Here is a 27,876-nt window from a genome sequence, read left to right as displayed (position 1 = left end):
GGTTAGATTAGAGGATATCACAGCAATATTTATGGCCCTTCCAACACATGAAATTAATTTTTTATTTGTAAAGAACGAAGTGTAATCTCCAAAAACCAGCCTGTCTATCCTGTCTCCCATTAGTGCTCATTCCTTCTGACTGAGAGGTGCAATTATTTGCATCAGACCTGGGAGATGGCTCCATGCCACAGCCCTCTCCAGAGCAGGTACAATCAATGCAGAATTTCCCAGGTCCATGGGCTGGGCACTGGCAGAGCCAAGCAGCTCCTTAAGGGCCTGATTTTCCACCCGTAAGTGCTTTCTGTGCAAGCAGAACACGTGTGAGGGGTACCCAGTCCACGAGGCAGGGTGGAAAGGGCAGAGAGGCTCCAGGAGAGGCTGCTGGAGCTCAGTGCTGTGGCCAGGACATCCCCACCTCACTGGGAACACACCCAGCCCACCCTGGGGAAGGGACTGCCAGGAGCAAGGCAGATCCCAAGGGATGATTCCAGTGGGTCACACAGATTTAGGACACAAGCTGCCTCTCCATGCTACCTCTCCTTTTCAGCTATGTATCATGCTATTGCAATTAAAATGCAAAGCTTTTATTCCCTCCACAATTTCAATTATTTTTAATGAAGAAAAAAAAATCCAGCAACATTATATTCATGCATGCAGCATGCTCCTTTATTTACTGGATTAAATTAGCATGCACAGATCTAAGTCAATGAAAAACTGTAGCTCCTTCCATCTATTTATCTGCTCTTTCTATTGACAATGACATTTATCAAGAAACTTCTCTTAAGAAACCCAGAAAAATACATATAAACTATTAGCACAACAAAAATAACAAATCATAAGCATAAAAAATGTGTATCAATGTAAGCAAATAAGGCTTCATAAAGGCCCTTCCTGTGCACTGCTCATTTTGCAGGTGGCAAGACAAGAATCAGGCATTTCATCATGGAAAAGCCTTGTGGTTGTGAATTGTGATTTCTCACCACAGCCCACCCCACCATGGGCATTTATTTCCCATCCCAATCTCTCCAGCTGCATTACAGCAAACAATCTCTGTCTCCAAAAATTCATGCACCCGACTTTCATTTAATTCACACTCCTATCTACAGAACAACAATATTCTGTTCCCTTGAATTCAGGGAAACACAGCCACCCACTGCTGTGTTTGATAGAACACAAACCTGACTCCTGCTAGAGCCAGTTCTGGGAAAGGCAGTGGGAACTGAACACTGCTCATAAACCTCCATGACCACAGGATTTTAGGGCTTACCTCTACCATCGTCTGGTTACCCCTCAAAGCCAGCAGCATGCAAGGTCCCAATTTATTTTCAGCCAGTGAAAGCAGGAACTTCTTTGTTTTATAGCAGGATCCCATTAAAATATGAACCTATTCAAGAAACAGAGGTAAAATTAGGGGTGTAGGCCTAAGAAACACATAGACCTCTGGAAGGGATATTGTTAAGCAGTCAAAAAGTGTTGAGTATTTGCAATAAACCTAAAGGAATGAAGGCTCTCTTTCCAGTTAGGGTTGCAGTGTCTCAACAGCTTTACTGCTGAATGAAAGCAACTTTTCAAAGAAGGTGATGCCCAGTGAGATCTGAGGGAGTGGGAAGTTTTTCTCCATAAAAGAGCCCAGCTGACAGCCTGGTAGAGGCTCCCCAGGAAACTTCAGAGCAGCTGTGCAATTTCCCCCATTCCCAGTAACCTGATGAACCCAGCCCCGGGGGAACCAGCGGGGATTTTGCTCTCGCATCTGTTTGTGCTTGGGTTTCTCTGGAAATGCCAGCTGGGGAGCAGGGGCTGTGTGGGCTGGGTGTGTAGGTAAAGGCAGTGCTGCTGGCAATCTGCTGCCCTTGGTTAAGGGGTGGTGACAGACAAAATCACCTGTTCAGGATGAACAGACAGAACCTGACTGGGGGTGAAGGACTGCTTTAAGAAAACCTGGCAGTCCTGACCACTCAGTGAGAGATGACTTCATGGGGTTTCATGCTCTTGGGCCACTATCCTGCTTTCTCTTTTGCTCAGTTTTCCCTGAAAGGAAAGCACTGCTGAGAACATCCCCTAAGGGACACTCCTTCAAGTCCTTGAGCTGACAAAAATGTTCTGCAGACTCTGCAAGCTCCAGCAAGCACCGTGTGATATCACATAGTAACACCTATGGCAGAAACGCAAAGCCACTTGCACAAATCAAGTATGTCTCTTGTCAGAAAAGAAGTTGGTTGTATTATTTCCAATGTAAAAGCCTTAGAGATTAAACACAAGGAAGACTGGGTTCCTAGAAGAAAGTCTTATTTGATAGCCCAGATGGCTGATTGACCATTTGCTGCAGAGCACTACGTGAGAATTTGCATTTTCCAACAGCCTAGGCAGGAAGAGCTCCATTATGTGGACTCAACATCAGCACTGCTCTACAATAACCTTGGAAATAAATTCTGTGCCCCCTCTGGCTCATGGCATTGCCTGCACTATGTCCAATACTGCTGAAGATATCACAACCATGCCATGATGAGGTCAATTCTATGTGAATCATGGCTTCCTTACCAGCAAGCTCTTTAGAAAAACTGAAAATCTTTTTTTCTTTAAGCATCCATCAGCTCAGGTGGCCTTTAAAAACGTGAACCTCCAAGCCAAAAGGGATTTAATTTCATGCAGTTTTCATTAAGTTTTTTTAGAGGTTTTCTTGAGCAATGGAAAATACTGACACTGACAGTAAAGTAACATTAGGTGCATCTCAGAACAGGGTGTTTTTCCAACTTTATGGTTAGTCGTTAGCAGCTCTTTAAGTATTTATCAACATCCTTGCAAAGGGCACAGAGTACTGCATATTAATGTGTGTTAGCATTGTGCTTTCTCATGCACATCATCTCCTGATGCTCATAAATATCTTGAACCACAACAGCTCTCAGGAGAAATGATACAGTTCTGAAGAAATTTTCTTTTCAAAGATAAAAGACAGATGAACAGTGAAGAGGGGTGAAACCTTTTGTAAACTCTCCTCTTATCAGTTTCAGAGGTATCTGATCTCTCTGAACTTAAGATACAGACAGACATCTATGTGCTTTATTTCCCAAAATGTTCAGCACGTGGGAGATGCACAAAGTGTAGAAAGTCACTTCACTAGGAACCCAAAGCCAACTTCAACAAATGCTTTCCCCCTTAGCAGGGAAACACAGTATTAAAATTTCCATCTTACTTGATATAAGGAGAATTAACACACAGAGAGACCTACATAGACTCCAGGTTGCACAGGAAGACAGTGCTTAAATCACACCACTGATTAAAACCTGTTATTTTCTGTCTAGCCCTTCTCAGAGTTACAAAAGAAATAACCACTGGAAATGGAATGCTGGTTTCTAATTACACCTCTTCACAACAATGCAATTGGACAGAGACACTGATAACACCTTTTCCTAGCTATCCATCCATCCTTTGATTAAGCCAATGTAACTGTTGGTTTTAAATTCCAGGGTAGCCTATAAATGTGAACTATAGAACAGTCCATCTCCCAATATTCCATGTTCCCTGAGAGAGTTTTTCATACAGACAAAGACAGATATTTATAAACAGAGAAATACATACATATGCATAAGCAGTGAGAAAACATGCCAAGGTTCAAAAGGAGGACAGTAACATGCAAACCAAACTGTGACTTGCAAGGGAGGGAGATAGATTTGGTAGCAGAAAGATCTGGATTTTCTGGTGAACACTCATGGTTAACAAAACTATAATTTTGATAATTTATTTTTTGACAAAAACAAGCAAATCTTGTTACTACCGACTAGGCATTAGCTACTTATTGCAAAGAAGAAGTTTCTAAACTCACATTACTGCAGACACGTACCATACTGGCAAAGAGCTCTCCATCATCATCACAGGCCACTCCCCCAGGGCTGTAGAGCTGGAACCAGCCGTCTTTGCCAGCCCTCACACTCAGCAAACACGAGTGGACCTGCCAAGAAGTGAGCACATTGGGAAGGTTACAGATCCTGCCAAAAGTAACTGCAAAGCCAGGGACTGCTGGAAATTCCATGGTTAATATTCCAAACTACAGAGCTGCAGGACAGTGTCCACTCCCAGAGCCCATTTTTTCAGTATAACCAAGAGGCAAGCTGCATCCTCCCTTATTGCATGGCCCTCTTTATTCCCTTTACACAAATCAAAACACAAAATGGCTCTAACCTAGAACAGCTCCTTTCCCTTGGAAAAAATAACCCACCACCAAAAAACCATACAAAAAACCTCCACAAATTTCTCAGCTTCTGTCATTTTCCCCCTGCCCTCCCAGCTTGTGTGTTTATACATCTGATGTGATCTGCATTCCAAATGTGGTGGCTGATGGCTTGCTCATTCCAATCATTAACAATTCTTATTACTCCTGCTCTAATAAAATTTGACCAGAGTCGGGGTGAAGGAAATCCACAGGGAGAACTCAACAGGGATACATAACACGGAAGCTGCACTGGAGAACTGGCACCAGTGAGCAACCATTAATCTAAATTTGGCCCACTGTAGAGATTACTATATTTAGTCCCGCAATTTAATAGAGAAGTCATAATTAAGCTTTATTTTTTCCCTTTTCTTTTTTTTTTCCCTTCCCTTGAAGAAACAGAAGTTCCAATTTAATTTGGGGAGGGGTGGGAGGGAAGTAAATTCTTTCCTTTGGGCACAGAACACTAGTGACAGATGAAATCTTGGTGCCATTCTAGGACAAGAAGGTCTCTTCAGAGAAGGGTAACTACTGCTCACAAGAGCTAAACCCATGAAAATGAGGAGTTCTGGGCACTGATGATGCAGCCTCACCCACAGTCTGAGGGAGCTTTCTTGCCTTTATGCCAAATGCAGGAGTCACTGTGGATGAGAAGTGCCCTGTGACTCAGCCAAAGCTGATGATGCTGAGCAGGCTCTGAGTGCAGCCCCGAGGCAGCAGCAACACTCACCCCAGCAACACACCTCCCACCCCCTTCTGCTGCCAATTCATCAGAATTAGGGTCATTTCCACACAACAGCTGAAACACAGCTACAGAAAACCTGTCATTTTGTAAGCTGCGTGCATCCATGGATTTTGCTTCCTTTTTTTTTTTTGTATGGAAGAGGAAAAGCTCTGAGTGATCCCACAGAGGGGGAAAATCTTGCTGGTTGCAGTTTACTGCAGGACAAGGACATCAACTGGTGCCAAGGAGGTGACAACACATAAACCTTACACATAAACCACCCTGAGTGGCCACTACCCCTTAGGAGGCTTAGGCAGAGTAAAACCACACCATGTTTTAGAACAAACTACTTCAGGAGAGATCTGAACAAGTGCAGTTGCAATCTCTCCAACTTATACTCTGTGTGAACTGCCAACAAACTCACTTCTTGCCTCGGGTCTTCTGCAAATCTCTGAATCACATATTTCAGCTCCCTGAAAAAATAAGAGTAAGAAGGACAAGAATAAGCAGGTGCTGGTTGCAGTATTCACACAAGTGTCACATTTCTTCTGAATAACACCTAAAATTATATACATTAATGTACTTTAGAGAGAAACAAGTTAAACTCCTTTCACAGGAGGGAAATATGATGCCTAAAAGTGATTACCAAGGACAGTGTCTGCTCACATAGCCTATAAAATGTTTCAGAGATGTGCACTGACAAACTCCTTTGTAAATTCTATCAGCATCCAGTGCCTTTAGTCCTAGGGTTCCTGCTAGCACAATAAACTATAAAGAAAACTTTTTATTGCTAACAGAACATGCCTACAGCCCTTCACAGATAAAAGCCATTAGAGACACAATACTGAATAATGCATCATTGCTATTATTGACTAGTACAAGTATTTATTCAATAAAACAAAGGAGCCCCAGAAACTTACTTTGTGAATTTCTCATGCGCGAGAGCCCTGAAATTTAAAACAGAAAACAGAAGAGTATGAGGATCTGAGGGAAAGAACGGGGAAAAAAAAGCCCAAAAAGTAAAACAAGCACTTTTCAGTTCTTTCCAGATAATAAAAGGACTTGCTAAGCAACTGCAACATAAGACAAAAAAGAAAAGTTTCAAAAAATCAGATAAAGCCTCTTTCATTAACATAGAGGGGAAATTACTTGGAACAAATCTTGTAGCTTTTCTTGAGTCTTAGACAAGGCTCTGACTAATGTCAGTGGGAGCTTTGGGTCAGAAGAAAGTAAAAGACTTACAATAAATACCATCATATAATTACAGAGTTTTGCCTACCTCCAAGAGCCAGGTGTATTCTTTAATTGCAATGCAATTAGGGTATGGTCACAACTAATTAGCATCATACATCAGTAAAGCAATTAATGGTCATTTTGTGAAGTGCCTTGCATCATGGCATGGTTTACAGCTCCCCCAAGACTCACGTGTGACTTAGGTAATGATGTCTCTGTTACCTATCTCCAAGCTCCCACAGTGGCCCAGGTAACCTGGCATGGAGGATTAGACCTCTGTGATTCAAGACATCAGGTCATTAGGGGATGTGATAAGCCAGCAAATTGTCCAATTACAGGTTGTAATTTTTGTCCGTGGAGGTCTGCACTTTATAAACACCACTGTTCATTAATAGGTTTCCGAGGGAGCTGGGCTGATCCACAGGGCAGCTTCTTCATTTAATGCAGAATACAAATGACAGGAGTCTCTGTGACGCCAGCAAAGCATCCTCCTCCACTAAATCTCTCACTTTCCTCTCCTCCTCACCAGCTTTCCTTCCCTTCCTGTCTGCCTGTCTCTAGTTAACCATATTTCTTTTCAGGATCATCTGAGAGAAATGGGGAAGGAAGCTGAACATGGGGAGGTCTTCACATCCCTCCGCATCAGCCAAAATCAACTTCAGTTTCTAAATCGATACTAGAGGCACAAAGCTCCTATCACCACCACTTTTTACTTGACGTATATTTCACCATAAAAAAGCAGTAACAGGAACAAGCCAGTAAATACTAAGACAGTGCAAACTCACTCCTTGGGAAACGGGATAGGTTGAAGCAAGCTGGCCAGGGCTGGTCTCCAGTCATCGTAGTCTGACCTGCAAAATGAACATTGTGTTAACAGATTACCAGGTTTTAAGTATGGTTTGCCAACAGGTAGTTCAAGGAGTTAAAAGCTTTTTACTGTGGGTAACAATAACCTTTCTGGTTTACTGAGGCACTCTCAGAATCTACAGTGACATTTCCCTTTCCAGTTTTCAGCACATTCTCCATGGAGGCACAATAAATCTGGTATTTACAGTGACCTCCAGAGAGGCTTTCTTTATGTCAACTTAAAGACATTTGCTGTTTATGAAACCTGTTGACATTTAATCACTAAGTAATACTTTCATCTATGTTGGCAGAGCAATTACCAAGCCGCTGCTATTTACAGCTCTTCTCTACATTTAACTGGAATTTTTCTTTGCTATGGGACATAAGCCCATCTGTAAAAACAAAGTTATCCCCAAATCCATTTCTGACACAAAATCCACCAGCCAAAGCCCAGACCCCAGCTCTCAGTCCCATTAGTAACAGTGAGTACACACAGAACTGAATTTCCTATGGGCTGGAACATCTAGGGATGTCTGTAGAAACAACACAGAAGAGCCTGCCACCTCCTCTTAGTGCTGTTACCTTTTGGGTTTCAGTGTTAAAAACCAGAGTATTGGCTGCAGCTTACTGGAAACTTGGCACAAAAGTGTGCTGTGTCTTTGGGAAGGAACGAAGTGTAATGTTCTCAAATGGACAGTATCTACTGATAGCATTACAGACAGACAACATATGCACAGGAACTGTTCCAAAAGAAAGCAAAGGGAAAGTTCTAGCTCAGAGAAATTGAAGATGGATGAATTTCCAGAAGTCTCATCCATCTTTTGAACCACATAAGCCAGAAATGTCCATAAACTAATACCATACACGATGCTGGACAATTCACAAAGATGTGTTCACAGAAAAAGAAAATTTAAATGCATGAGCAGGGTACTCTTAAGAAGCAACATGCAAAGAAGTTTTACTTGAATGGAGAATCATGTAAAAATCAGCCAGTTATCACTTGCCCAAGAGCAGTACGAGTTCAGGTTACACAAATGTGTGATATGTCATGGAAGCACCCAACCCATGAGGACCACTGTGACCTGAAAGCAGTTCAGTGTATTAAAAACCAGAAGAGCACACGTGAAGTTACAGTAATCCAAAACAGAAACCTCGTGCCCATGCCAGTTGTGCTAGAAGCCAGTGAACCTAATTTTCTCCTCCATGAAAAATTCTGTTCTCAGGTCTAAACCAGGGGCAACTCTGAGACAGGGGGTGTCTCACAAACCCAAAGCCAGTGTGAGTCAGTGGCAGCAAGAGCACTTTGGGATCACCTATTCATAAGGTTCTTTCCAGAGACAAAAAGTCCCTCACCTGCTTAGCCACTGAACAAATAAGGAAGGTGATCAACTCTGTTTAATGTCTCAGAACAGCAAGACATGAAGCAGGACTTCATTACAGGGGTTGTTTTTCCATTTAGTCAATGTAAAGTGAATATCATGACACACCTGAGGATGGGGCTTGTCATAAAAACTGAAATAAGGCAAGGAAACCTGTGACACAGCACCTCTAAGATGAGCTTTCTGGGTTCTTTCAACAAAGCTTTGATTAATTAAAGCTATCTACAAGATTATTAATTGTTGCTGACCTACAGACACATTGAATGGGATGGTGACACAGAACTCTGGCCTGTGTTCAGGTTCAGCTCAGTCTCTTGTTGAAATACCAGGTCTCTGCAGGTCTCTATCTATAGCTGCAGCCCTGAGAAGTGCCACAGGTCTCACCACGTTTGTCAGGTGTGAGAACATAGTCCAGACATTTTATTTATTTAAATATGCATACCCTTCAGAAATTCCTAGCTGATTTTATTCTAAAAACAACACATTTTTACTGGTAGATGCAAACAACTCAAAAAGCAGATTTTTGAGCAGGGGAGACTTGGAAGTCAAAAGGCTGAGTTAGAAAATTCAGAGGTGTTAAAGGTACTTCATATCACATGAGATACAGTGCCTACAAATCTTTTCTAACAGAAGGTTAAAAGCTGAGACCACTCTGAGGCTTAGCTCCTGTGACAACTCAGGCTAAGTGTTACACCACTGAAGTTCCTTCTTGAGCAATCTGGAGAGTTGTGATTACTAATAATATGAACCAATCAATTATTCATGGCTGAGCTTCAAACGAAATTGCGAGAGTAAGAAAAAAAGTTGTTTTGTAATAGAATGAAACTGCAGTCAGAACGGGACAGTATCACTCTGACTTTTCTCAGAGCTGGGGAGCAGGACAGGTCTGTGAGAGGGCAGTGAAAATAAATCAGTCTGCTTCCCCAGGAGCAGAAGGAAAAAAGAAAGAAAGGAAGGAATCCGTCTCTTATTGAAATACATAAAATTTGATTGCATGAGTGGGACCTGAACATAAAATCTGCACAGCCTGTAATCCCTTCAATCTGAGCTAGGAAACATGAAACAAACACAGCACAAGAATAAAACTAAACTACTTATTAAAAGCCTACGATGTTTCTCCTCCTCCCACCTATTCCCTTTTCAAAAACATTTTCCTTCTGTCTGTGCTCATCTCATCTGCACTCTTCTTTCATTTCAGACAGTTGCTTTTTTCTTTTTTTTCCTTCCCTCAGTCCATTTAAAGCTCCAGTACAAGACAGAAGTGTTTGAAGCAGGGAAGGAAAGGGAGATGGATTAGTTCTGGTTGCAGTTAACAACCACTGCAATGAGCTGGGCCAGGAGAAGGAGGGAGCACAGAGCCACAGGGAGATCCTGGGACAGCGCCTGTGACAAACGCCCTTCCCAGCTCTTCAAAGGGGCTTGACACTCATCACACAGCTCAAACCCCAGGACTGCCCTCATAAAAGGGGGAGAACAACTCCCCAGCTCTGATTTTTGCAGGATTTGCAATTCTAGGTGAGCAGCCAGGCTGCAGCCCGGCCTGTGGGTGACAGATCAGAGCCATCACCTGCCACTGCACACAGCCTCCCCCACCCTGAACCTGTCCTAGGGACTGCCAGAGCACAGAACACCATATTAATTAAATAATCCCCAACTGCAGCGACTTTGCCTCCGGGCCATCATCGCTCTTGGCCTGCCAACATCATACATTTTCCTTCCCCAGGATCACCTTTCACCAAAGTGAAAACCTGCCCGCATGTCATGTGCGGCACAAACAATCCAAAACACACGAGCAGCCCAGGGCAACCCCGATAAACATGACACAGGATAATCCACTTGGGATATTCAGAGCATGCCACTGACCTATTGGGGAATGCAGAGCAGCCAGGGGAAGCTCCAGTGGGTGCTCGTGTTTGGAAAGTCGTGGCTCTCATCTCTGAGACACTGCAAGCCCCAAGTCTTTGAGTTTTGGAGGATAATGAAGAGACAAGAGCAGCTACTTGGAAGGAGCTTGTTCTCCAGACTGAGCAGATTAACAAGGTAACCTCTGTTGTCAGATAATTATTAGACCATACCCCCAGACATGTACCTGATCCCCTCTTTCCCAGGCTCTGGGTTCAGCTCCCTGAGCTGTATGATGTAAGGTTTAGCTCAGGGCACCAGGGCAGGCTGAGAAAAAGCTTCATCAGACCCCTTGTCAACAAGGCCCAAACCTGCTATCTGCAAAACAGTGAGGTGCCTTTTCATGCTCAGCCTTCTTTAGAGGTGGGCTTGTTTGGCTTTTTCAAAAGAAGAAAATGTAGCACCATTGAATGACCCTAGAAAGTTCTGCCCTGACTGCTGAGAACAGAAATGAGCTCCACTGCTCACAGTTGGCATGGAAGCATCAGGAAACAGCAACACAAGGTTGCCCAAAACAGGCTGTGACATTGGCCCCAGAGAGGGGTACAAGTGTCTGGACATCTGGACGGACCCTTGCCACTACAGGCAGCCATGGAAACAAAAAATAACACAGACAAAGGGTAACAGCTTATGATACAACACCAACAGAGCTTCCCCAAGAGGGGTCTGTTCTCACAACCCGCTGACCTTGCTATTTGTTGACCCAGATTTCACTGCACAGTTTAAGTGTCTCCCCACCCCCTGGAACCAGTGGGGTCCTTCAGGTGAAAGAAAACTTCCAAGTTCTCCAGCCCAGAGTGGACACATGGTCCTTTCTAATGCAGCCTTCTCTAACCATGGTTCTCCTGTTCAAGCACAAGTTTGACTGTACAAGACACTCCCAAATGCATGGAAACATTAATATGCAAGTAGGAGGTGAGCCTCTAATTTAATATGATGAACAGAAATTTTTAAATTAATTTAGTGAATTTTCTAGGCACCAGTTTAAGACTTGTAGCATTCAGGAGGCATTGGCTGGTGTCAGTAGCACTATCAGAGTCCAGAATGAGTTACAGAATATTGGCACAGAAGTTTGATCCACTTTTGAGTGCAGGACCAAAATACTATGTTACCCTAGAGACTATGTCTCCTTTAAAATCTGCCCAGACTTTGGGGGCAGATCTGCCAACATCTTTAAAACCATGATTTTGTATTTTCCTTTAGTATGCAATAGTTGTGTTTTGTTACTCAACTACATTAGAAAAAGGGTCAAAGATGTTCTAGGTGCTGTAAGAACCCCACAGACGAACTTTCTAAACCCCCCTTTTAGGTTTCTGTGCAAAAAGTGAAGTATTACAGTGATTGTTAAATAGCATCATCAATATTAGAAGTGAGTGTTTCCCCCAAAAAGCAAGCACTGTGTAAGAGTTGGGTAAACAATAAAATGTCCTCTGTTGAAGCTACTGTTGAGAATTCTTGTTTGCTAGACTTCCAATAATTAAAATTTGCCTAAATAAATTACTCCCTGCTGCCCTAAGTTAATTATGTAAAAAAGATATCATCGCTGGTGACTCTCTTGTTTTGATGATGATACTGAGTCAGACACCTAAAAGAACAATCAAACTCAATGCTAAGCAACTTATTTATGTTTGGCTTACCACTGTTAATAATGAGAACATTATTTTACTGAATACCCGCTGAGAGCTCAGCTCCTGGATAGCAGTTGTTTTATAATTAATGTTTTCTTCCTACTGGCATGTTCTTCAACTCTCTTTCTTCATATTCTCAGATTTTCAAAGTACAGTAATAGTATTTCATGCAACGGGAACCCTTTGTTCAAGAAGAGTTAGAGCATGAAAGTAATCAGCATCACAACAGCATTATCTTGTATTTTTGGTAATTCAAACCGGAATTCAATTCGGAACCGGTTTGAACCGGTCGGAACCAGTTTGATCCGGTTTGAACCGGTCGGAACCGGTAATTCAAGCCCTTCCAGAATGCTTTTCCATCAGTGGTTTCAGTATTTAAAAAACAACACTGAAAATCTTTACCTGTATTTTACAAATAAGGAAAATGAGGCTTTAAAAAGTGACTTATCCAAAACCTGCCAGTGAGCCAGCGGCAGAGTCAGCAGCACATTCTGCATTACTGCTTTAAGGCACCCAAAAAATCAAGGGATGAACAGGAATGGAAGGGAGCTCAAATGAGTGGAGCTACAGCCACGGCTCTGCCCTAGGAACTGCCCGATATTCTCACAGGTTGTGATTTCCCAAGCAGGGTGCAGGCTCTGGCAGGGCACTCTGAGGAGAGCTGAACCAGTTTTGTTATCCCTGGTCCCTCATTGTGAGATTTCACCTTTCAGAACTCCTGTTGTACAAGCAGGAAAAGGGCCCAAAGCTGCCCCACACCTACAACACCTCTAACAGTAACACATTCCTGTTTTCACTGCTGCTGCTGCTGAACAAATTGATTTTTAAAAAGATGGGAAACGCATCAAAAAACTAGATTGTTTTAAGGTATGGAGAGAAATGAGTTCTTTGTGCAGCAAATTAAATAGGGATTGGGATCTGGCATATCAAATGTTTAAAAGTGCAGAGACTGTGAGGAAGAACATGCCTGTTTGTGAATTTGTTTGTGAGTGTGTGTCAGCTGCATGATGAAACCAAAACCGTCAATGCTTAGTGAGTCAGCATCCAAACCAGCATCAGGACTGGGAGAGTGCACAGTGTTTATGGAAAACAGGGAGAGTCAAGGGGACAGGAATAAATACACGACGTGTTTAATGTAGCACCTGGGTGCTTGGAGACTCAGAAGCCCCCAGATGAAGCAAACTGTGCTTTATGCAATGTAATAATTTTAAAATGCGGAAGAACCTAGGCCAGAGGGGAAAAAAATACAAAATTAGCCCTCACAGCAACTTCCTGCTCAAGAATCTAATGGGAACAGTATCTGGTACTCTTTTTTCCTGTCTCCAGCCTTGAATGAATGCTGAAGTAATTGCACATCAGCTGTGCAGTGAGTGGAAGAGTGATGCTGCAAATTTGTAGTATGTATTTTGAAAAAAGTGAAAGTATGTGACAAAACCTTCACAAAATCCTCCATCACAGCAGTTTGACTTCATTCTATTCCTTGAGAGTGTACCCCTGGATGTGCACTTGTCTGCAGCATAGGCACCTGCTCACAGTTTCAGAAGAGTCCACATTTCACCTACCATGTCTTGGATTCTACAAAATTCAACTATGACTTCATCAAGTTTTAAACACTTAAAAATAAATCAACAAAGTTGTTTCACTGTACTGCTATCACAAGCTCCCATTCTGCAGTCCACCTTTTCTGTTATTCCTTTTCATTTATTTATCCAGAGAAAACCAAGCTTTTCCTGAAGAACATTTTCCTTTATATTCCTGTTTAAGATATTCAGAAGATTTGCCTGCCAGGAATCACCTTGCCACCATTTTGTGGCAAAGACTATTCCAACACCAGGGACCTAATACGGGTCAGCTATACCAAAGCAACTGGACAGAGACTCCACTCTAACACAAGTAAATCTGAGTGAGGCATAAAACTTCCACAAGAACATGAAGGGAGAACATCTAAGTGAACAATAATAACTGTATCCAACTCCTGCTAAGGCCAGGGCAGTGGTGCTATCACTGCACAAGCACTAAACCTAGCACAGACCTGCTTTCTCTAGCTCTGTCTCAGGCAATCCCAAGAGCCCTGGAGGAGACAAATGGTTTTTTTTTATTTTTTCTTGGTGGGCAAGAACGAAAACAGAAACCACTGGCACCAACATCCCGTCTTCTGTAAAATGCCTGAGGCTCACTGTACAAATAAGCTTTCCATTTTCATCTTCCTAATGCTATTTTTAGAACATCTTGGCAGTGCCAGATGCCTCTTTCAAAGCCTGGACTCTCCAGAGCCGGAGTTAAGATTTATAACCATTTGCTGGCTAGCCACAGATGTTGAAGACAACAGGCCTGCGGGAAAAGCCTCCCCCCATTGTTAAGATGAGACATTGTTCCAAAAAGCTGCTCAAAACAGCCACTCACAGCATCTTGAGTATCTCCACGTAGCAGCCCAGGATCCTGTCAGCCTGGGCGCTCAGCTCGATGCTGATGGTGCTGCAGGTGGGGCTGACCATCAGGCAGTCGATGAGGTTGGGCTCGCTGTCGTTGCCCACGCCGGCCGTCATCTTCTGGTTGGCCGTGTTGTTGCGCTCCACTTCCACGTGGATCTCGTTGGAAGTGACGATGACCGGTTTGAGACGGGACTCGGTCAAGGTGGCCTCCTGGGAGACCAGGTCAGGGCTCGTGTGGAGGAGGCGGAGGGGGAGGTTGGGCTTTCGGTCACACTGCTGCTGGCAGCCGTTCCGAATTTCCTTCAGGCTTGGCGAATTGTCCCGACTGAATTTGAAAAAGAAACAAACCGTTTCAGTAGACAGACGTACCAGCAGACAGCGGGAGAGAGAGTGCAACACTGAGAAGACTCAGTGATTTTTTTGCAATTTCTCACTGCATTTCACCCCAGCCCACTGGATGGCTTTCTTCTGTGCAATCAGATTACTGAAATCGATTGAAAACATTAAAAGGCTCCAATAGGACTGTTCTGCAGCCCCTATTTGACAAAGATTTGAGCTTTTCATTACTCTAATTGACAGACCAGTTTAGTCTAAAGGTGAACTTTCCTGTCCAAGTTGTGCAAAGCTGTAACAGAATCCATGCCCAAGTATGTATCTGGCTATAGTACATGCCCAGACATTTGTCTGCAGCCCTCGCGTCTGGAATTCGTGTTGGACACTGAGCAGCCCCAGTCCGTGCTGTACCATGAGGAAAGTCAGATAGGAATAAACAAACAGGAAACACAGCAGAGGGGAACCCTCAGTGCCTACTGGAAACTGGCTCGTGTGTCAAGAACTGCGGCGTCTATGCTGTGGCAAGTGAGGAATCAGATTTTCCACAATAACAGAGACAGCGCTGTGAAACCAGCTCGGGTTCAAAGCTGCAGATACCCAGGGATTTACACACAACCCCTTCTTCAAGGTCTCACCACTGCCTTTCCTCACTCCCCTGGGGGGTACCAGGGAAGGAAGGTTCAGGGTCTCTCAGGTTTTCTAGCACACCCATCTCACGCTGGTCTTGTTGAGCAGGGCAGTAACACGTGGCCAGCTGGGAGCTCATACTGACCTGTTGATAAACTCCTCGTAACAGGAATAAATGGCAGCTAAACAGACAGCTACGAGATTTGGCAGGACCCTGGGATGTGGGCATTGTCCTGTTGGACCATGCATGCTGAAAAACAAGAAACAAGACAATATCATTGTGAGGAAGATTTCTGTGGGCAAAACCAGGCAGACAGAATGAGGTGACAGACCTGGATAGGCATCCTTGGGGGGTCTTCAGATGGGCCATAACAGAGAGATATTTTAACCCTGTAAATCCAATGGCCCTATTTATGATTAGGGTAAGCCAAATCATCAGTTTAATTGATGTGGTATCCCTAAAGTCCTCCCAAAATTTCACACTTGAGTGAGCATTATGAGCTTGAAAGTTAATTTGAATCATTCTGCTGAGGCTTTGAGTCTAAATATACATGAAGAACAGCAGCACAGTATGCACAGCAAAGTCCATTTGTTTGCAGTGTGGAAGAAAACCTCAGACTTATCTGAGAATTAGGATTTTTAAAAACAGACTTCAGCAACACTGCCTGATGGACTTGATTTATTTGCTGTTTGCCAGTACCAAAAGCAGCAGCTACTGTTAACAGACAGTAAAGCGGGGCTGGGAAAAATAACACACCACAGCATGGACACAGGACTGGATATATGCCATAAATTAAATGCAACTAACCTGTGAATGAATTTCTTCACCACCTCCATTCCAGCATTCAGCTCATTCAAAGACAGAATGTACTCCTGAGTAAAGAGCCGCAACCGAGGGCACTTCCCAAAATCCTGTCCAAGAAGGAGAGACTCGGTGAACATGGTGAATGTACATCAAAACTGGGGGCTTTCAAAAGAAACCAGCTCAAACACCACCAAATTCACATTGCTGTTATGCTGACAACATAGAGAAGAGCATCTCTGCACACTGAAGTAATGTTCTCCCCACTAATAATGACAGCATTTCCAGTCTCTTCTTTCCCACTTTGAAAACAAAGTTCTGTATAATGAAACAAACAACTAAAAACCAAAATATCTCACCTATACTTACATGTTTTGCACTTTTCACTTAATATTTTGATATACATTTTTTGTTGGTGCTTTTGCTTCCACTCCTAACTGCAGATTTTTAAAAATAAAACTCAAAAGATTGTATTTCCATGGGTTTGGCATGGGTATCTATTCTGATTTTAGAGAAAATCGTTTTGACATGCTATCAATAAGCAATCAAGTACCAAACCAGAGATCAGGTTCTTCTCCAGGGATTTTACTCCAGCTACTCTGTGAATTTGACAGGTGAGCTCAGGAGTTTCTTTAAATCCTGCAGTCAGAGAGCCACCTGCTAACTAAAATCCTGCATCTCCTCAAATCACCTGCTATTTTTAGATGTGAAAGGACTAAATTCTGCTGTCTGCTGAGTGTTATTCCCCAGCACATTTCCTCACATTTACACAGGTGTAACCTTATTACACAGGTGTTGCAGAACTACAGAGCTGAATTTCCAAGTGGGGAACAAGGTCCACTGAGGACAAACAAGCACTCCCAGCTATTCCTCCAGCAGCTGCCAGTGGAAGTTTTCCTGAAAAAAATACATGGCAACTGAAATGTGAAAGAAATGCCACAAATGGTAATGAATTAGTGGTGGTCTGTAAAAGGGATGATGAAATCCCAGAGCACTGAAACCTTCTGTTAACTCATTCTGGTTTCAGGCACTTCTATAGCACAATTTGTGTTAATACCTGCCAAGTTTTACAGCCAGAGAAAATGACTAAAAACTTGAAAACAAGCTTAGGCTGAACAATGTCTGCTCCAAGGCCTAAGTGTCACTCTGCTGGTCCTGAATGGCTGCCTGGTAACTTCACCCAGCAAAGGGACTGTGGGCAATTCCACATCATTGCAATTAACATCATTAAACTTTTAACAGCTCCTTCTGGCAGGTGCAAACGCACTTGATCCAAAGGCAGGAGACCACATGTGCTTCATAGAACATCTGATTAATTTCATGAATATGCCTTTTGCAATTGCAATTTGCTTATGAAAGTTTTCAGCCTGTTTAGGTGTCCTAACTGAAGCTGGAATCAAAGTCCAACAGATCATAAAGAGGATGTCATTGCTGACCTCTTTAAAATAAAATATCTCTTTAAATTTAATAAAATGCCCTATCTCATACCAAACACAGAACAATACAAACCACCAATACTGTCTGCCAAAAAAAAGGAAAGAAGTGCTTATATTCAAACTTTTAGGCTGAGCCTACAAACAGCTAAAACCCAAAGGTTTGGGAAGTTGCTGAGCACTCCTCAAATAATTCAGCACACAACAGCCTCCAGTCCTGCACATGATCAGTATTATCACCAAGACAAAAACCTATCCTTGTTCTTTTGACATGTTAAAATTGTAACCTAGCCTTCTTCTTTTGAAATGTTAAAATCAGAGCTAAATGAGACACTCTTTCCCCATTTTATAAGTAGAAAACCGTGGAGGAAAACTTGTTGGGGATTTTCAAAGGCAACAGAACAAACTGGAGGCAAAGGTGGGAAGAGCCAGCTCAGTCTCCTGCCCCAAGGACTGCATGGGGCCTCCTGAGGTGATGAAGTTTAGCATCCCTCTAATGAGTAACTTTATTTATGTGCACACACACACACATTCTCTAAAGCACTATTCAGTACAGAAGTCCCCAGAGAGTGGTAAAGTGCCCAAATCCACTCCAATTAATACCTGACACCATAAATTCTCAGACTACACACTGCGGTACAGACATGTTGATTTTCAATCTGCAAATGTTAAGTATGGTAAATATACCCAATTCTCTGAAGCTAACCAAATACAAGCATTACACTATGCATTTAGATTTTATTTGAGACCCCTCAAGAGCTCTGGATGCTTTAAAAAAAAATCAGTCTGGAATCCAAGAATAACATTTACAGAATATTTCACTGAACACTACAGAATATTCAAAAATGTTTACATGTCTGCAGAGCACTGGCACAGAGCCAGGAATATGACCTTTTTGCCATCTTGGGCTTTCTACCTAGTTCTGTAAACTAAGGGAGTTAAATAATAAGACTGGAAAAATAAGAAATATTAACTGTTTTCTACTGGGTTCATGCTAATCACAGTATGACAATGGATGGTCTCTAAAATTATGTGTTAGTGAAAAGAAGTTGATTATGAAGTTACAGAGGTTCATCCTTGAGTTCACAGCTGAATCAATGCCTTAAATATTTTATTTGTTATTCTTTGCCACTGCATTGTGAAGTAAGACTTCTTCATGTAACTTAAAAACGTTGTCAGGAAACTTAATATGCCACAAAAGCTGGAGAGCTGGTAAATACCCCAAACCTCTATTAGGAAAGGAATATGGATCATGCAAGAATATTTTCAGCGTTTAAGGGAGAGGAATGTGGCCTACAGGATGGAAAGCAAAGCAGGACATTTATTTCAAACACTGATAAGGAAATGATCAGCAATGAGAAGAGAGAAAGTCTGGGTAAGAGCAGCCAGACAATGACAGAGTACCTAAATCCTGTAATGAGAAGGAAGGATAGCAGTAGAAAAGCATAAGGATATTCAGGAAACCAAGGTAAGAACTCACTGGACATGAACCTGAAGAAAAATGGAAACCAATAGGGTTGGTGGTGTCTTGAAGAAAAAGTGTTGACGGCCCCAGCTCAAAAGGAACAAAGTCTCCATTCTGCTTTTGTTATTTATTTGATTTTAAACTGTTTTAACTGCAAGGATGGCATGCAGGGAGTAAACAAGGAGCCAAGGGCCAGGTGGGAGAGAGCTGGAGCTGCATATGCTGCCATTTCTGCCAAAAGAAACATCCCTCAAAACATGGCTTTGCTTAGAAGATCCCTCTGAAAGCTTGTTAGTTCTGCACGGATGAAGTAACACACAATTACATGCAGCATTCTCACTTTGAGGGGCAGATTAGATACCACAGCACACAACAGGCAACAGAGCAGCTGCTGATCACAAAAGGCATGGCAGTAAAACTCCTCCAAAGTGCTGGAGCTCCCGTGGCACGAGCACTCACCATGTTGTGTTTGAGAATCCTCTGGACCACGGGGGTGAACACCTCAATCACCACCATGGACCGCGGGCGCTCTCGGCAGTGCTGCAAGGGGAACAGGTCATTGTGTGAGCTGCAGGAATCACAGAGATGGGCTCCCCTGGCTTCACACCCCATCGTGGATTATCCCAAGATTAACAAGATCCAAGGGCTAAATCAGTCTTTCCTGAGGTTAAGGTACTCATACCACTCCTCCTTCCTATGGATTTGCTGGCATCTAGTAAAAGATTCCCATGGGAGCTCACAAACTGCAGATTCCTCTCCCTGTTGCCTGTTCTTCCCAAAAATCACTGCAACGTAGCATTTTGGGGTCTTACTGCCAAGAGTTTTAAAAGGAAAGGGGCTGGGGACAGGAAGATATGATCACACAGGCAGTGTAATGCCACAAACCTCCCTTCTCTGGGATGCAGGCTAAAAACCTGTGGTGGATCTTGAAAGGTACCAACAACCCACTCTCCCATCACAGGATGAAATATATAATCATAATGTATCAGTCAGAGTAATTTAGGTTGGGAAAGACCTCTGAAAGTCATCTGGTCCAACCCCCATTGCTTAAGACAGGGTCGATTTTGAAGATAAATTCTTCTCATTACCCTGTCCAATTCTGTTCTGGGAAGTCCATAACCTGCTTCCCTTCCTGCAACTACACACCCCCCATCACACACACTTACAGACAATTAGTGCCCATCTCTGAGAGAGATCAAAGGCAAAAATTCCCAAATCAGGAATAAAAATGCATCAAGTCTGAGGCTACTGATGACCTAAGAGTGCTTATGAAAATGCAAGTCAGAGAAGTTTCTGTAACTTGACTCAATTTCTGTAGGAAGAAGCAGCTGATGAATAACTCTGGATAGGAATTACAAGCAGCACCCAGCATGTTTGACAAATGCATACCCAGTCATCAGTAAGCAAATTTAAGCAGACTTGAAACTGAAACACAAATAGGCCTTAAAGAAAAGCAGTATTTTAAAATCCACAAGGTCTGCAATCCAAAGCACTCCAAAGTTTATGGATAAAGGATACAAAATCCAGCACAAGCATGGATTTACCAGAAAAGAGGGTGAGTCCTTATGATCTTCCCACTGCCATTACCCAATGACAAAATACCATAAGGGCTGAGTTACACACATCTGAACACAGAGGCTCCAGTGATTTCTGTATTAGTTAAACACAGCATGCAGTAGGACACCTCCTGTACCCAGACTGAGGTGTGGGAGTCTCAAATTTTTAACTCTCACACAGTATCAGGACACAACAGTCTGATATACTAAGCATATGATTGTATTTATCATAATGGTGCTGTTCACCATTCCAGTATCATTGCTTGCTGACCAAAAACTGAACTCAATCTGGGCAGGAGGTAAGAAGTTAAAGAAAAAAACAACCTCCCGCTCAAAGAATTACATTCATATACAACTGTGAGATTTTAGAAAGCAAAGCTGTTGTGATACCTTGCAGAAGAATTCACAGAGGTCAGGAGGAGGATGGTTGTTTTCCAGCAATGGTGCAATTGCCTTTAAAAAGAAAGGGAGAAAAAAGAGAAAAATTGAATTTCAAGGTGGCAACTGGAGAAAGCATACTAGAGGGAAGAATTTTTACTGGGGGGATAAAAGATCACTTTCAGAAAAGGACAAAAGCATCAACAGAGAAATTATAGGTGGGCCATGTATTCATTTTACAAGTAAGCTCAAGCAAACCTCTGCTATGAATCCTCAGGAAAACTCTGCTTTTAACTACATCAGCACAGATATGTAAAGCAGGCAAAGGAGCGCAATATTTATAATGGTTTAAATGGAAACAGGAGCAGACCAATTGCTTTAGGATGTAATAAAGCAAGGATGAATCTGGCTCACCGTTTTAGTTAGAATGTCTACCTAAAAGAAAAAACTGAACATGACCACACACACATATCCTTTGTGAAAGAGTTCAAGCTCTTTTTTTGTGAGAAAGAGTTCACTAAAAGCAACCTAGCACTGTTCTTACCTGGGAGGACCCTATTTATCAAACTCCAGCATCTAACTTGGTAAAAATTGAGATCAACCATTCCTTTGTTGCTATGCAAACCAATTTATGCTGGGTAAATACACTAGAGGTCATACCTGCCACTGAGGGGGTAATGAACTTATGCTCCTGTTACTTCCTTTGTAAATTAGAAAATGGTACCAGGATAATATATTCTGTGTGGTGGTGCCTTCAGGCTTTTCCACTCTTCAGTTACAGGGATTCCCAGTATTAAACACTACACTAAACACAGCAGCCAGGAGATATTGTATTAAGCAACTAAACACCAGATATTTTATCTGGATGGCACCTGAGGTTTTACTACGGCAGCCTACTTTGGTTTTTGCTCTCCCTCTTGTCTCCTTACTCAGCCCTGAAAGTCTGTCTGCAGTGGCTGTTTCACAGCCACAAACAAACAGGCCAAGATTAATGTGAATTTTAACAAGGAAACCCAAGCACACCTGCAAAGCTCTGTCAGGTTACATGTAGGAACTATGATACTCATTATCATGAGCCATCCTTCTGCAACTGTTCTCTCCTCCTCTGGTGGTGGCCCAGCCACAGGGGACTGATGGAGAACACAGCCCCATCCAGTGAGACCAGAACTCCTCATTCTCACTGCCCATCCAACAGCTGAGCTCAAGAGCTTTCCTGAACCCATCTTCAGGCTTGTTTGCTTTAGGAAACAACAACAGAGACAGTCAAAGAGGTCATGACTCTGTCTCTGTGGGCAGTGTGGCAGAGCTGACAGCCTGAAAGGACTTTTTCCTGTGCTCTCCTCACGAGTGCCACGGTCACAGCAGACACGTGCTGTGCCACGTTGCCCAGCCGTGGCAACACGTGCTTGCCCATCCGGAGCAGGAAGGGATTGTTGGGATATTGATCTGCCCAGCACCATCCAGAGAGGGAAAGCTGGTCCCATCTGCATGGCCAAGCACTGTGTACTTTCCACATGCTACATAAACACACAGTATTAGCAATTCTTTCCAAGAATAGCCCAGGTTATCTGGGTAATGGCAGTGAGCTCTGAATGCCCAGGAACTGCCAGCCCTTAATGGCCTGGGCACAACCTACACGAGGGCAGGACTTGAGCTGAAGAAGCCATCACCCAAAACAGAGGAACAACACTGGCTCAAAGGACCTTTGGAGGCCACCTGGTTCACCCCCCCTGCTCACAGCACGGTCATCTCATCTTTTATTAAAGAATCCTTTCCCCAAAAACAACCAGTTGTAACTGGGGGCTTGAACTACCCTTGGCGCTAGAGTTAAATGAAAGTTAAAGCAAAGGAAAGTAAATGCTACTTCAGAAATTTATCTCAGTGGTTGATTCCAGCTAAATGGGAAGCTTAAACAGCAGTTAAATACAATTAACACCTACTGGCAGCTACCTGCCACCTTGTTATTTTGCAGAAAGAGTCAGATGTGATACCATCAGGTGGTGGTGAGGCTCTAGATTAGATTACTGAGAAAATCTCCTGGAAATTGCCAGAGAATGAAATTAAATCACACTGATGGGAAACCAAGTTCCACCTCTCTGATAAACTGTTGAGATTTTATAATTTGTTTCACAAGCACCAGAGCTGCCATTTGATTCACTTATTTCGATGTCTAAATACATGTGACCTACAAAAAGCCAAAAAGTTCAAGAGGGTATTTTTACAAAAAGTTAGCAGGGGATTGAACTGGAATGACACTTATGACAATCCCTTGCTCACACACCCTCAGCAATGGAGACAGTCTGTATATGGTAGCATTAGTCCCTCAGGAAACTACTCAGCCTAAGGGTTTTATAGGGCACATCTGGAAATGATGGGGTTTGACTATTTAAAGTACATCTACAGATATGGATATTGCCGTGTAGCCTCCTGAGGAGGCCATTTGGAGAGATTGTTAACACTCAACATGCTGTGCTCTCCCACACAGGCTGATGAGAAAGCCTTCTTGTAATTCCTCTATGAAACACAAAAAGATAAATGACAAAGCCACACAAAAAATAGACAAATGGTTTTCATTCCTGCCTAAGCTCAGCAGCACTGGTGGAAAGGCTTTCAAATTTGCCCTACTCCACCTGGGCAGAGACAGGCACTAACAGAACTGTTATCAAACAACACAGATTTGTCCCCAGCTTTTGACAGAAAGATACTCACCACAATAATGCTCTCATGGTCTTGAGTGGTTAAATTGTTGTTCTGAAAGAGTTGAATAGAAGAAAGATGAGTGAGTGAAGAGCACTCTTGAGCTGGTACATCAGCACACAGTCCTCAGCCACCACCAGGCTCAAGCAGACAGGCTCAAGACTCAATTGCTTATTTTCTGAATAAAAACCATGGCATTAGAAACATTCTCCTAGAGAAGGTGGTTCAGTGCCTGCTATGAGGAGTGGTGCAAGCCTTCACTGCTCCTTCAGCTCAGCACACAAACATCAGGATGCCAGAGGTCTCAATCAGTTGAAAAAGTAAAGCCAGCAATACATTTCTTTAAAATTATTTCTCAGGACAAGCTGTATGTCTGTACAAAAATTATTTAAAGGATTGTTGTGGTGTTTTTTTGTGACGAGTTTTCCCAAAATTCTTTCTTTAAACATGGTACCAGTAAAAGCCAATAAATTGACTGGAAGTCACCTATGCAGAAGAGTTTGCTCTGTGCTTTTTCAGCAGCATGATCGATCCAGAAGTTACAATGGTGTGAGCTGCTAACATTTTTGACTACTGCAAGAAAAAACAATAGTGGATTTTTTTTGTTTATATCAAATTCTTCTGCTATCATATCAGAATTAAGACATGAAAAGCCTGCTTGGCATTACGTTTCCTGTCCATGAGAAGTTAAATATTTGAAACAGATGTTATACAAGGAGGATAGTTAATGTTTTTCTCTAAACATTTTTCTCTATCTGAATTAGAAAAAATAAAATAGCTACACGATTTATTGGTGTGTGTGTATATCCATTGGTACAAAAATTATTGGTCATGGAAGCAAAGCAAATGGAATAGAAGTCAAAGGAAGCTTTACCACTGACTTAAGGCATGAGTTAAACCCATTATAAATTTATCATAGATAATACAAAAAACCAAAGAAAAGAAAAACCAACCATCCAAATAAACCAAACCCAACAAACTCAAGATAAATGGGGCTTGTTTTGTTTGTAGAAATCTGCATAACCTGGGTCAAATTTCCCTTCTGCCCAGCAAGTGCAAACTCCACTCAAGTCAGCAGAAGTCATGAGCAGACTCACAGGCAGAATTTTGACAGCCCAAGTTAAAACAAAACCTACCCCCACACTTTTAACTGTTTTAACTTTCATCTGAGAGTGACAGGAGCCCTGCTGAGGCCGTACCTCTGAGAGCAGCTTGGAGACAATCTCCAGGGGAGCCTGGTGGATGGAGTCGTCCTGCAGCGGGGACGTCAGTGCCATGTCCACCAGCGTCCGGATCTCCTTCAGCACCACCTCCCAGCGGCTGGGGTTACTCAGCACCTTCTTGTACTTGTAAATCTTCTTCTGCAAGACACGTGAAAGGGCCACACTGACACCACTGTAAACCCCTGAACACAGCTGTGCTTCCTACTGCCCAAGGGGGCTGGTTTGTATTTCGAGTTTTGCTTTTTCTGCTGGCTGAAAAGCTGTACTTGAAACACTTAAATGGACAAGAAAACCTTTTATGTCTAAACCAGTTTCTTCTGTGGAAGCAATGAGAAACCATGGTTCTTTTCATTTCAAAATGAGTTTAACTCCAGAGCATCTTTCTTTTTATCATCTCCTCTTGCAAACACCTTCTTCCTCAGGCTAACAACAGATACCTGCTGTTGAACTGTTTCTGAAGCTTAAGTTCTTTTTAAGAGACTCATTAAGCAAAAGGGAGAGGGAGAGGCCATCAAAACATCACTCTTAAGATCCTTTAGTCTGAACGTGAAGTCACATTCAGAATTCATTTAAACCAATTTTACCAAAGCAAAAAAATCTCACAGACCAAGAAGCTTTTTTTTTCTCTCTTGAAGGAGCCTGAAAAGTCATGATGTCACCCTCCAGCTGTAAGAGAAGCCAACTTGTAAAGTCTCCAAATCTTCCACACAACAGCATTTCCACTCTCAAGAACAGCACTCCTGATTGCCTAACCCCATCTGCCCCAGTTCCCTGCATGCCCCTGACCGTGTCCCAGCTATTTCATCAACTGCCCCATCCACAGATCATCGGGATAAACAGAGGACAACTCTCACTCCTCAGCAGCCATGTGATCACAAACTACTGAACAGAGGCTGCTTTATATTACAAAAAACAATCTTTAGAGAAAACCCACCCAACCCAAATTCCCAGAGGTAGCTTGATGGCACTCTACAAGTTCAAGGAAATGATGGTGAGTGTTCAAACGTCACTTCTGAAAACAACATGAAGGGCACATGAGAGCCAGGAGGGGCTCCACAAGAGCACAGAGGCAGGGAAGGAGCTCTGCACTAAGGGACAGCAACTGCCAGGACCCTACTTGTGTTTAGTTCAGGTGCCTTTCTACTCCCCTCTCTGCATGAGCCTGGTCTTCTGCAAAAAGGGATGTGGAGAAGTCTGGACACATGCTCAGGTTTATTTAACAGCACCGACTGTGTATATGAAACATGTTTACTGTTTCAGTGTTTTGTACTAAAAATGCATTTAACGTTCCTCAGCAGCATTTCCATGAAAATCACATGAACTGCCCATTTTGTGCAGCTTACAGATTTCAGCTGCACATTTTGGGCCATACATAAGTGTAGCACAGGCAGAGCACTTTGCAAAGGGCCTGATGTTCTGTTCTGTTTTGTTTCGGAGCTTTGCGGCTCCTGGCATTTCCCCCACGCTCGCCCAGGGCAGCCCCAGCAGGAACCATCTGACCAGGCTGGCTCTCTGCTTATCAGCCACTTCCTTCCCACCCTGGAGCAGATCTACTGCAAACTGTCACCTCTGCACCCCACCTGAAACACCAGAGGAGAACAATGCAGAAAAATACAGATTCCAAATGCACTGGGTTTGTCAGCATTGTTAGAGGGGGGGGAGGAGAGTGGTACTAGGCTGACATGTAAAGGCTGATAAAGCAATCCAATTATCTTTTTAATTAAATTCATGCCAAGTACAAAAGCACACCGGCAGTGCAGTTCACACTTCCACTGCATTTTAAGCCACTGAAAAGCTAAATGAAAATAAAACATGCTGCAGACATCATCAAATGTGGCTGGGATTTCAGAACTGCACAAAAATCTTTGTACTTCTGAGCTCCTTGGGACAGAGCGAATCCAACAGTGATTTTAAGCTACCAGCACTACTCCTACTTCACAGACTTCTTGGACTCTTTAAGAAACTTCAATTATAGAATTTATCTTATTCACACAGAGCCTTTATTTAGTCTTTTTGTTAGACCCACTCCAGCACTAAATCTAAGACAACTAGACAGTTTTCTAACTGGAAACAATTCCTTTCTGACTAATTGAGGACACGAAACCAAGCTGGCTCAAGAGGTACAATTTCCAATGCTGAAACTTATTCCTTGATCCTGTACTGTGAAGAAGTCAAACTCAGAGCAGAATTGGAAGCTGACAAAATGTGGGGACAGGGAGGGATAGGAGTAAGACGACTGGGTTACTGCATCCCTGCCTCTCTGGGCTGCCCCTTCTTGTGAGTTACAACTCATTTTCAGAGCAGCTCCTTCAGCCTAAGGGGAGACTGCTGAAGGAAACTCTTGCCCAACAGGACGCTGCTCAGACAACTCCACCACAAATATCCTTCTTGCACTGTCAAATCCACTCTTGCTTGGGGTAAGGGAGGAGAAAGGGAGTTTTTCTTTCTCTTTTAGAGATGTCCATTAAAAGTCAGAATTCTGATGATGCTGACGTACATAAGAGACAAGACAGCAGGAGCTTTACCCGCTGCCAGGCAGGGAAGATAAACCAAAGCTGAAGCTCAGGGCAGACAGGCACTCCAAGGGAGCATCAGGGGACAGCCACCTTTGCAGACACACAGCCTGCTGCAAGTACAGAATCCAAACTTATCAGTGTGTGCTTCACGTTTCCAGCACAAAGGGTTGAGTGGCACTGACAGACTGAGCTGCAGGCTGCGAACGACACTACGGGAGTCTGGAATGATGGTGGGAAAGCAGCAGAAAATAAATAAATAAATAGAGGAGCCATCCCCAAGAGGGTTGAACTCTGCTGTCCTGAACCTTTGGCCATGGTTACAGCGCTGTTTTTCTCAGCAGAATGCTTTTCACTGTTGAGCGCCTTGCTGAAAGCCTCAATTAAAGCCTGAAACCTATCAGCGGGTTACAGAAGCAATTTGCTGTGTCTCAGCAAGCACTTAGGCAACACTGAGCCATCTGCTCCATTCTACCTGTGCTGGCTTCAGAGCAGGGAGCA

The 27,876-nt window shown here is 43.0% G+C and overlaps 1 protein-coding gene across 1 annotated transcript in view; it reads right to left on the bottom strand.

Moving 5' to 3' along the window:
• CMIP (c-Maf inducing protein) overlaps positions 1 to 27,876 on the bottom strand; it is a 129,802-nt gene that overhangs the window by 9,971 nt on the left and 91,955 nt on the right. Inside the window, exons 4-15 of the mRNA XM_063410568.1 lie at positions 24,839 to 25,000; positions 23,652 to 23,693; positions 20,955 to 21,017; positions 19,468 to 19,548; positions 16,117 to 16,220; positions 15,454 to 15,558; positions 14,320 to 14,673; positions 6,947 to 7,012; positions 5,849 to 5,875; positions 5,353 to 5,401; positions 3,839 to 3,946; positions 1,268 to 1,384 (exon numbers count right to left, since the gene is read on the bottom strand). Coding sequence (XP_063266638.1) covers positions 1,268 to 1,384; positions 3,839 to 3,946; positions 5,353 to 5,401; positions 5,849 to 5,875; positions 6,947 to 7,012; positions 14,320 to 14,673; positions 15,454 to 15,558; positions 16,117 to 16,220; positions 19,468 to 19,548; positions 20,955 to 21,017; positions 23,652 to 23,693; positions 24,839 to 25,000 — 1,278 coding nt within the window. The remainder of the gene's footprint in view (positions 1 to 1,267; positions 1,385 to 3,838; positions 3,947 to 5,352; positions 5,402 to 5,848; positions 5,876 to 6,946; positions 7,013 to 14,319; positions 14,674 to 15,453; positions 15,559 to 16,116; positions 16,221 to 19,467; positions 19,549 to 20,954; positions 21,018 to 23,651; positions 23,694 to 24,838; positions 25,001 to 27,876) is intronic.

Source organism: Prinia subflava, chromosome 13, assembly GCF_021018805.1.
Source record: "Prinia subflava isolate CZ2003 ecotype Zambia chromosome 13, Cam_Psub_1.2, whole genome shotgun sequence".
Taxonomy (NCBI): domain Eukaryota; kingdom Metazoa; phylum Chordata; class Aves; order Passeriformes; family Cisticolidae; genus Prinia; species Prinia subflava.
Note: the sequence above shows the minus strand (reverse complement) of the source record. Positions and strands in the feature narration are given on the sequence as shown.